Source organism: Leptopilina boulardi, unplaced genomic scaffold, assembly GCF_019393585.1.
Source record: "Leptopilina boulardi isolate dan_hultmark-lab unplaced genomic scaffold, ZJU_Lbou_2.1 LbouV2_123, whole genome shotgun sequence".
Taxonomy (NCBI): domain Eukaryota; kingdom Metazoa; phylum Arthropoda; class Insecta; order Hymenoptera; family Figitidae; genus Leptopilina; species Leptopilina boulardi.
In genome coordinates, this window is record NW_026137667.1 from 5,035,725 (window position 1) to 5,047,055 (window position 11,331).

Genomic DNA, 11,331 nt, shown 5'->3' on the forward strand with positions numbered 1-11,331 from the left:
AAATACATGGGCAAGTAAATTAATTCCATTTTGGTACAAATAATAAGTATATTGAATTTTTTTTTTTTTTTTGATAAGTTAATATAAATAATGAAAGAACTTACGTTTAATTAATTATTTATAAATTTTTTTAATCTAATCGCTTGTGTTATTCGACGCTAAAAAGGCATGTCTTTTTAATTGGACTAAGTCGATTCGTTGTACTACAAACTTTCTTCTTATTTGCTACCTTTTTTGCGCAATTTAACAAAAAAAAAAAATTTACAAATATATTTTATCAGACTTGAGTCAAAACTAAACCTACAAAAGAGTATTCGTTTTAAGAAATGGGATACTAAACCCGTGGCAAAAATATAATAATATAAAAGATAGAGATAGAGAGAGAGAAAAAAAAGGAAAAAAAATCTATTTAACATTTTCAAGTTGTGAATTTTATGTGGAAACTTTCATAAATGATGTCACGCACTTAAAAGGGAAATATGTTTTCAAGATACCTTGAGGGGGGGGGGTCCAAAATTTTGAATGACATCATTTATAAACGTTCCTTGTAAAAATGTAAATATATTCCATTCTTCTTCATATAATCGACATTTTTGGAAATATTTGCCTTCTTTTAAATTGTATTTCTTTTTTTGTTAGAAATATATACATACTTTTTTTTTAGAATGTCATCATTCTGACATTGATAATTGAAGTGGAACGCTTTATTTGTGTTTAATTCTGTCTGGAAAATTTTTTTCATTATGATAAATTATAGTTGAATGTCCCCTTTCAATGTTGACAAATACGCATCAAGATCGTATTCATCATCATATTGTTGTTGTTCCCAGAGTTCGGGAAGAATTTCAAGAATTGTACGACTAACCCCCGGCACTGCACTAACCTTTGATGTGATATCGTCGTTGCGATCAGATTTCTTTTCCTTACCATTATCCAATGAGAAGAGATCCAGAAGCTGTAAAAAGATGACATAAAAAAAAAATAATAGAATTTTAAAATAAAAATTGTAATACTTTTGAATTACTTACTTGATCAGTGCCCATTGTTTGTAATGAAGAATTTTCCGTTGAAATAACAGTGTTGGCAGTTAATAATTTAAATTTCTGAAGACCCATTATTTTCTCTTCAACTGTTGATCTTGTTACTAGTCGATAAACATTCACGACTTTTTTTTGACCAATTCGATGAGCTCGATCCATTGCCTGTAAGTCTTTCATTGGATTCCAATCGTGTTCAACAAAAATAACAGTATCAGCTCCAGTTAAATTTAATCCAAGTCCACCGACTTGTGTTGTCAATAAAAGTACATCAATAGAAGGATCAGCATTAAATCGTGCAACAACTGAATGCCTCTGTGCAGCGGGTACACTTCCATCTAATCGTAAATATGTGGCAGTTGGCAAATGAACACGAAGTAAATCTTTCTCAACAATATCCAACATTGCCTTTAATTGACAAAATATCAACGCACGATGTTGACTCACTAATTGTTGTGTTTGTTGTTGATTATCATTCGCCGCATTTAAATTACGATTCATTTGCTGTTGCGTCTGTCCAATTCCACAATCGAGTAACAATTGCTTTAAAGCCGGTAATTTTGCACCAAGTTCAATATCGGATAAATTAATTTTTTGTTGCTGTAACGAGGCGGAAATCTGGAAAAAAAAGAAAAGAAAATTAGAAATAAATTTATTTTTCGAAAAATCATTTGACTTACCGTTTGATATTGAGGATGTCGAGGAGTGAGAACTAATTTTGGATGATTGCAAACATTTTTCAGATATCGTAAAGCCTCGAATACATGACCTTTGACACCAACCGAAATTGAAGAATTGTTTGTCATCAAAGATGCCGAATGTCTCGATTGGAAATCCTCGTACAATGTTCGTTGCAACGATGATAATTCACAATAATAATCTTGAGTGATTTTCGGTGGTAAATCTTTAAGAACATCCTCTTTATTTCTACGCAAGAGAAATGGTAAAACTTGTCGATGAAGCGCTTCCATTGCCAATGCTCCAGCTTCTTGTTCCTTTGGTCCTGCCTTTGGATCACGACACGCTAAAATTGGACGTGAATATTTGGCAGCAAATTGTTTCTCACTGCCAAGGAAACCTGGCATTAGAAAATCAAAAAGTGACCACAATTCTAAAACATCATTTTGTACAGGTGTTCCTGTGAGAATAAGTCGATGATAAGCGTGCAGTCTTTTTGTGGCCTTGGCACTTTTTGTTTTTCCATTCTTAATAATATGACCCTCATCGAGAACACAATAATTCCATTGTATTGATTCAAAAAATTCAATATCCTTACGAACAATATCATAACTTCCAACGACAAGTTTATATTGAGTGACACGTGATCTTATTTTCTCACGTTCCGGTGGCGCTCCAGAATATTGAACAACAGAAAGATCAAGGGCTGTGAAAAATTTCTCCACCTCATACACCCAATGACCTATTTTAATAGCAAAAAAAAATTAAAATTATTAATTAAATTAAATTATTTAAAACTTTATTTTTAAAAATAAAATTTTACCTGTTAATGTCGGAGGACAAATAACAATACTTGGCGGTGCCTGTTGATTTCTATGATGATCCAATGCAAGAATACACAATGTTTGTAGAGTTTTACCCAAACCCATGTCATCGCAAAGAACACCATGAAGTCGATAACGATTTAAAAAGTCAAGCCAATTTAAACCCTGCTGTTGATACGATCGAAGTTCTGCGACAACATTTATTGGTATTTTTGTATCCGGAATATTGTGCGGATTAAGAAGGTGGTCCAAAAATCGTCGCTCTTGAGCTTTTTCCTCTCTGAAAAATGAATTTGTTTTTTTTTTTATTAAAATTATCAATTGAATAAAAATATTAATTTTCGTTATTAAAATTGGCTACGTACACAAGATGTGTATCTGCGATTGCGCCAGGATCCAAGGGCAATAATTGAACGAGAGTAGCGAACGTTGAACTGCATGTCAATCTTACAAATTGATTTTGATCACTCATCCGTCCGAGTAAAGGTACCATAAATAATACAGCGTATGGTACTATTCTTACTTCTAATTTTTCAATAAGACAAGCTAAAGCTTCAGCCGCTCCTTGACGACGAATATCCACATTGTTTGGCCTCGCACGATCAATTCCATCTTCAACATTTGTTGCTTCTAATAATGGTATCACACTACGAACTATATACGGCATTGTCTGAAAAATTCAAAATTCAAATTTATTTTTTTTTAAAACACATTTTTAATCATAAAAGAATGTTTCTTTTTCACCTTGTCAACATCGAGATAAGAAAGGACGGCCATGCAGCGTGATGACATATGCCTTACTGCTTTGTAAGGATGAGCTAACAGGATACATAAATATGGAAGGCACTCTATAACTTGAGGTAGTAGGGATTGAGCTACATTTGGAACAATTATCTCCAGCAATTGTAGGCTAAACACTAATTGATTGACTTGTTCTTGAAAATTATTATCCTGAAAATTTTTCCCTGTCGTTTCAGTATTTCTTATAATTGTTGGAATCATTAAATCCCAAAGATGTGGCATACGAGACGGTAGTTGAGCACCAAATAATGTAGCTATAATAAAAAAAAAAAAAAATTGGAAAAATTATTTTTAATTTTATATTTACATGCAAAAAAATAACTGACCAATAGCTGTGAGGGCAAATGTTGCTCCACGTCGTGTTATACGAGCAGCTTTAGCATCGGCTTCTTCACAGGCGAGTAATTCTTCTAAAGGAATATCAGAGGCTGGTGGTCGACCCGGTCCACGCATACCGCTAGTTCCAGCGCAAATTCCACGACCATAAGCAACTCTCTCAGCATGTTTTTGTTTATTACTCAATGTCAAAATTCCATCAAATGGATCATAATTTGCTCCTCCAGTTACTCTTGGTGTAAATTCAACATCCGAACACAAAAACGTGCACAAATTTGTTGCTATCTGTAAACGCAAAAAAAAATTAAAATAAAAAAATACAAAATAATTATAAAATTAAAATACCTTATTATTAGGACATGGTTTTCTGTCAACGCAAAAATCAACAAGATGTGCTAAATTTTTAGCCGTCAATTTTTGCAATTCCTCATCCTCCTCACGTTTAATTGATTCCATGAGTGGTTTTATAACCGGATTTAATGGTTGTGGTGATTGTGGTAGACATTTAAGCATTGTTGCAGCACCAGCAAGTGCAGCCATTGATGTTACATTAAATGATTGTTGTTGTTTTGATGTACTATTTGCACCGTTCTCAAGTCCACGGCGACGTTCTTCCAAACTTTCAACTAATTTTGGTTTTAATTTCACAATTACTGGATTATTAGCCATTCCCGATGATACCGAACTCTCGGCACTTCCGCTAATAATTGCTCCAGGCACTGGTTTCGCTGCAAGTACTGTTATTTGATCCAATGTCAATACACCACTTGTATTAACCTCCACGGGTATTGGTATTTTATAGTGTTTTAATGTTGCTAAATAGTCTCGACTCTCGTGCAATAATCGCGTGAATGAACCCGCCACTTCGTCATAATAGACACACTCATTTAAACAAGCTATTAATTTATCACTGAAAAATAAATTTTCAATTATTTTAATTAAACTGATTTTTTAATTTTTTTTTTATAATTTGGAATAAATTTTTCTTACCTGAGAATTTCTGGCACGTCTGGCAAATTTGTATTATCGAGTGCTGCCCAATATGACATAGTGAGACCGACAACAGTTCTTTGTAGTGCAGATTTTGAATTAAGATGCGCCATGAGTACCTTGGCATAACAAAGGGCAGGACTAGGTATTTCCGGTGTGTAAACAACACCAGGTGCGGGCATTACAAGATAACTGGAAAGTAATCCAAGCATTTTTGATGTCATACAACGTGCACGTACAACATTTGCGTGTCTTGTATTTTGAGAAACTGTTTCAACTCCTCCTAAATAACTTTTTAATTCTGATGTTGGTTTATGTGTATTATTTGTTCCACTAGCAGGATCCGATACACCATCACAAATTGATTGATTTGTTTTTGTATTTTTGTGCGTTATTGATGTTACATTCATTAGGAGACTGAGATTAAAGGGCACGTGTTCCGGTTGCATGGCAAGACAAAGCCAAGTACTAACTAATGGACACGCGGCGTGTAATAACATTTCGAGATCACTTCGAACGACTAGATTCTCCCAAACACGTTCGGCCACCTCCTGAATTGAAGGCACGTGTTCAATTAATACTCGTTGGAAAACATGACGAAGAGCTTCTTGTAAAACTAAACTCCCACCCTCGCCCCAACGTTCCTTTCTTTTCTCTCCATTATCGCCGTCGTCTCCAGTCAATGTTTGCAACGTTTGTAAAGTTGCTTTCCTCACGTTTGAACTCGAATGATTGAAAAATGGCCACATACGAGGCAAAACCTTAAAAATAAAATCATAGAAAGATAAAAAAAAATACATTTTTAGAAAGAAAATTGCATAATGATAAATTACCTCAGACAATGGTTGAGGTTTAAGACAAGCACGAGCAGCGGGTAAAGATAAAATGGCAGCAAGTAGGCCCATGAAACTATTGCAAGCAGCTGCCAATTCGTCCTGCTCCTTGAGTAGTTGCCAAAGTCTTTCAACCACCATTTCTAATTCAGAAGCAGCAAGTAAACGTGGCAGTGCCGATGCTACTGGAATTAATGCACTTGCAGCCGCAGCTCCAACATCATCAACAGGATCTGCCAATCCTTTCATAATATCAGGAAAAGCTTTTGGAAGAATATCATCTAAAAGATCATCTCTCACTGCCAATAAATATTTCAATGCAAGTAAAGCCCCATGTCTCGCTTCCCATTCGTCGTGTTTCAAAAGTTTCAATATAACCGATAAAATACCCATTATATCACTATTCGACACATCTTTACATTTCTCCTTTGCTATCAATAACATCAATGATCCCAATACTTGTGCACATGTTTCACGTACTGGTGCAACAACCTGATCCGATACAAAATCTCCAAAACGATCTAATCCTAAAACACAAAGAAGACGCAATGCTGCATCGATAACCCATTTTCGATGACTTTCATCCATTTCCTGTTCTGTCTGATCCCTAGATTTTCCAGCGCCTGTAAATTCGAATATAAATTGAAGAGTTTATAAAGACAAGATTAAATAAAGTAAATTATACAAGACCTTTGCCATGAAGACGAACGAGTTCTCTTAATGCAGTCGCGGCTCCATGACGCACTTCCCATTTTCGACTAAACAGATCTTGACATAAAGTTTCAGCAAATGATTCAAGAGGCCAATCTATTGCTGTTTCCGGCCAACATCCAGTTCCATCAGGCACTAATAGTCCCGATTCACTAGAACTAGAACTCCACCAACCTTCCGAGATTGTTTCCTCCAATTTTATTTTTTTAATCGGACTTTCTACACTATTACTTAATTGAGATTGATTATTACAAGTACTACTAAGATCCTGAGGTCCTTCTTCAGGATCTCTCGAACGTTGTTTTGAAATTGATTGGCGAGCCTGAAATAAATAAATTTACAATTTTAAAACAAAAAATCAAAATTGAAATAAAAATATAATAATTAAATACTGTTTAATATTCGTATTATTTTCAAAAAAAAAAAGAAACATTTTTGACACCCTGTATATTTATATTTCCGTATTATCATATAATAAAGCATTTAAATGAGAAAGAATTCGAGGCAGTTAGATAAGAATTCTAATTAACCTTGCGTCTCGCTCTGTTCATTTCACGACGACTGAGACCTTCGCCTTGACCCAATGTTTCCTCAATGGAAACTTTGATGGGTGCGTTTTTTGAAACAGGTAATGGTACAACAGGTGCTAAATCCTCGGCCGTGAATAATTCAGAAGCATCAACACCCATTAATCTTGGATGTAAACCTAAATTGGCAGCAATTTTTTCTTCTTGATTTATCAATGATGATTGTTCCTCATTTACAATATCGTATTCATTTCCTTCAGAACCAGTGAGATGAGAACTTTTTGCCAATATTTGTGTCATATCAAAATCATGTAAACTTAATTTTCGACTTGCATTACTCATTCTACGTTGTGGCAATTTTGAATTATCTACAAATCAATTATTATTCATTTAAAAGATATGTTAATTTCTTTTTCTTTTTTTTATTACAATTTACGTACCTATTTCATTTGCAATGATAAATAGTTATTACATATTTTATTATACAATGTACAATTTTGAATTTATATGCTTATTGTTTTTAAAAAATAAATATACGAATAAAAAATTGTAACACTGTAAATAAAAATATGTTTGTTTCCTTTTTTTAATGCAATCATTTTTTTTTTTTAATGTTTTTTTTAACTTCAAATTTATTTGAAAATTTTTTTAATCATGCGCTGACTATTAACTTTTTTGAAAATGCAAATAATATTCTTTCGATTTTTTTTTTAAATAAATACATAAAAAATGAAATTGCCCTTTTTTCTATAAATAAATGGAATTATTGAATTAATGGCTATTTAAATAATTGGAATATTTTATATTTTTTCCTTGTTAACGATTCCCGGAAAATTATTTTTATTTCGTTTACGACAAAAAGAATTCAAAAAAAAATTTTTTGTTCTTCATATTTTTCAATGTAAAAAAATATTTTTCAATTAATTTATCAATAAAGAAACGTACTTGAATTTGGCTCTTCTTTTACGGGTTCTGGATTCCAAGGTGGAACTTGAGATAAAATCGCTTGAACCGCATGTGCAGCCGATACTCTTGTATCCCATTGTGGCGATTTCAATAAAACCGATACTCTAGCTAATAAATGATGCAATTCGTGAGGATGTAATCGTTGAGCTTCTCCCAATTGTTGAGCGGCTGCACGTTTTGTCACAGCATTTGTTCCAGTTTCTAATAAAATAAATAGCCTATCTAATCTGAAAAAAAAGAAATATATCATTTTAGAGGCGAGACGTGAGAATTTAAATATACAGTTAAATATTGTACAATATTTAATCTGCCAAAGTTAAAAAATTTCTACAATTTCTACTTCACAAAGAACTCTTTATTTGTTAAAAGGCCGACTGTTCTCAAAATGTAAATGAAATACTACGTGCACATAACAAAGAAACACGTCTGTACTCGCGCATTGATAAACAAAAATCACAGACCACCGGCTGTGTACTCATATGAAAACATTATTAAAACCGAATGAGATCATCGTTTGTTGGTCGTTGAATTTTTCTTGTTTTTGTATTATAGAAAAATTAGCATATTTTTTAAAAAAAAATTCTTAAACCTCGACCCATCAATGGTTAACCACAATTTTTATTTCTTTTTTGCAGAAAAGTAATTAGGATCTTAACTTTTATTGCTAAACCACAATTTTAAAACTTCTGAAATGTTTTCAAAATATCAAGTCGTTAAAATCACTAATTTTAAAAAATTCAAACTAAATCTTTTAATTAAAAATAAATAAATTTTCCAATATAAATAATAAAAGTTTTTAAATATAATTATAATTTTTAGCTAATAAATCCATTATATTTTCCCCTATTTCTTATTAGAAGAGTTTAGGGCGATAAGTATCAAATATCGATTTACGTTTTATTCTGACATGAATATTTTTTTGTTTTATTATATTGAACTAAAAACTTTTTTTTTCAAAATTACTTTTTTTCCCCGTTAATGCACTCAGTAATATATTATATTAAAAAATAAAAAACATTTTGTTAAATAAATTTAATAACAAGGAAAATTAGAAGTTGATATTTGCAATTTTTCTTCAAATTACAAGTCTTTGCATGAAAATAATATACATTTAATAACTGGTTTATCTTTCTATGCATATTTAATTTTTTCATATTAACGTACCTTGAAGTCATGTTTATCAGAAACACTGGTTCCGATACTTTCAAATATCTGAAAATAAATAATAAATAGTTAAAAGAAAAAAATATATATATGAAAACAATGAATACTTAAAAAAATTAAATTTAGATAAGTGTTAAAATAATGCACAATGTTGTATGAAAAAAAAAACGTTTTCACAACATATTTTTTAAATAAACTTTTTTGTAAATTTTAATCATTCATAAAATTTTTTTTCTGAAATTTCATGATTTTTTTTTTTGTTTAAATTTTATAAAATAATCTATTTAGCTAATGAGCGATCAAAAACTTTTACTAATTTATAAAATAATTATATAGTCAAGGAAGAAAGCGAGCGAAAGCGAATGTAACCAACTATTACGTTAAAAGCTAAACAAACTGCTATCCCGACAATATTCCAGTAACTGAATAACTTGACTTGAGATATCATGCTAACTTATCGCGCCTGCGGGATAATATTCTATACTGTTAAATGGACACGTGTCTGTAAAACCTTATATATGAATTAATTGATTATGTTTAAAAAAAATCCAGCAAAATTATTTTAATACAAAATCCAATTAATATTTCTATCAGTAATCAGCAAAAATTAAGAAAAAAATTACTTGATACTTCCTCTATAGTCAAATAAGCAAATATTTAATATTAATTATAATAATTAATTATCAAACAATAAAATTCGTTTAATATTAATCAAAAATACAAATAATTATTTAAATAAAAAATTGACAATTCATACATTCTAAAATTGACTTTCTTACACTCTGATTTTTTTTTAAACACACATAATATATAATTAACAGTTAAATAGTAGCATATTATGTAAATATTCCATTAACTTACGTTATTTAACTATTTTCTTTTTGTCTACTATTTTTCAAAGTAAATGAAATACCACGTAAGACTGAAAAACCTTATCAATTTGAGTTTAAGTAAACTTTCAGTTAATGGTTTTGCAAGCTAATAAAGATTATCAAGTTTAATGCAAAAAAAAAAAAATCTTTACAAAAACACAAATAGAAACAATGTACGATATTTTAAATATATATATATAAATAATTTTCACTTCAGAAGACAATTACGAAAAAAAAATAATTCTAAATAAATACCAAGAATTCAATGATTTTGACATATTAAAAGAATAGCATTATCATATATTTATTATTGTTTTAATTATATATTATTTATAATATTCTAATAAATTTAATTCATTATAAAATATATGTATATAGAATTAAATGTGATTTATCTAAAACTTTCTTGGTTTTCTACTTTTCTGTTTGTGTCATCATTACAATCTGTTTACATATTAAATCAAGGTTTGTACGTACCTAGATAGACTATAATAGAGAAAATCATTCTTTCAAAATTCGAAACGCATATATACATAAATTAAATTATATATATAGCTATACACTTTTATTTATGTATATATATATATATATAATTCTCAAAAATGTAATACATTTAAATAATAATGTAGTATCAATAATGAATTGTTATCAATCTAGATTGCAACTGCATGTCATTATTTACAATGCAATAAATTGAATGTACTACGAAATAATTACTTTCAAATAGAAAATATGAAATTCCTTATTACGCCCAATGTCTCATCTAATGAATAATCATGTTTAATTATTACAACAATGTGCAGATTCACTCATATTACGTAGCATTTACTTTATATCTACTTTTTTCTTAAAAATAACTCCATTGTATTCAATGAACACATGATATTTTTATAAATAAAACAAATTAATGTATTTTGAGTTCCAAAGGAAAACAAGATGTTGATGATGTATATAAAGAAAACTCGATCCAAAAGGACGCGTCTTTATTATATATATTGTAAAATGTGTTGTATAAGAAAAAAATTGAATAGAGAGAGTGAAAAATTTAACGTGGCAAAATGATAAAATGATTAAAGAGATTATAAATTATAAATTGGCATCTGGATGTAAAAGATAGAAACTTTGTTTGTGAGTATAACAGTAGTTTGTTGTCAAGCTTACCTCTTCTTTGAAATACTATTTGACAGCAGAATAAATGTTTCAGCTAACCCTCATTGCTGTTTCCCAATGTTTTAATGCTCCAAAAGTCACATCACGCCGCGTGTTTTCCTGTATTCGATAGCAATGCGGTTCAATTATTGAATTTTTCAGAGAGAAACGCATGTTACAAGCATCAAATTTATACTGACAGCCATATTGCTCAAGAACCTGAGTTTTGTCCTCTGATTTTCGCCCTATTGGCCGATTTTAAGCCACCAAAAAATACGATCCTGAATATATCAACCAATCAACAATGTGCTTTAAAATATTTTCATTCTGCCCGCTGATTGGACGTCTTCTGTTCGATCATTGTTGAGCGGGAAAATCTGTCAAATTCAAATCAGAAAAAAATAATTCATAGTAATTTTAATTATAAATAAAATAAAGATATG

At 30.5% G+C, this 11,331-nt stretch overlaps 1 protein-coding gene across 3 annotated transcripts; it reads right to left on the reverse strand.

Annotated features, from left to right (window-relative positions):
- Positions 1 to 28: 28 nt before the first annotated feature.
- Positions 29 to 11,106, reverse strand: LOC127290320 (TATA-binding protein-associated factor 172). Of its 3 annotated transcripts, none has more exons than XM_051318818.1 (15): positions 10,901 to 11,106; positions 8,868 to 8,915; positions 7,683 to 7,930; positions 6,741 to 7,105; positions 6,190 to 6,532; positions 5,500 to 6,122; positions 4,667 to 5,427; positions 4,022 to 4,586; positions 3,667 to 3,961; positions 3,284 to 3,594; positions 2,905 to 3,209; positions 2,539 to 2,819; positions 1,718 to 2,457; positions 1,029 to 1,655; positions 29 to 955 (listed from the first exon to the last, which is right to left on the reverse strand). In XM_051318818.1, the coding sequence occupies exons 2-15, from the start codon at positions 8,876 to 8,878 to the stop codon at positions 752 to 754; spliced, it is 5,679 nt and encodes a 1,892-aa protein (XP_051174775.1). In that variant the 5' UTR covers positions 8,879 to 8,915; positions 10,901 to 11,106; the 3' UTR covers positions 29 to 751. The 3 variants fall into 3 exon arrangements, with proteins under 3 accessions (XP_051174775.1, XP_051174789.1, XP_051174784.1); XM_051318832.1 differs by lacking the exon at positions 10,901 to 11,106 and adding an exon at positions 9,729 to 9,750; XM_051318827.1 differs by lacking the exon at positions 10,901 to 11,106 and adding an exon at positions 9,247 to 9,270.
- Between the last annotated feature and the right edge of the window lie 225 nt (positions 11,107 to 11,331).

Bases quoted from the DNA above. Each gene is read 5' to 3' on its own strand.
- LOC127290320 (XM_051318818.1), bottom strand. The intron at 6,123-6,189 runs GTCTTGTATAAT...TCGAATTTACAG, and splicing joins CGTTCGTCTTCATGGCAAAG to GCGCTGGAAAATCTAGGGAT. The intron at 1,656-1,717 runs GTAAGTCAAATG...TTTTTTTTCCAG, and splicing joins GACATCCTCAATATCAAACG to ATTTCCGCCTCGTTACAGCA.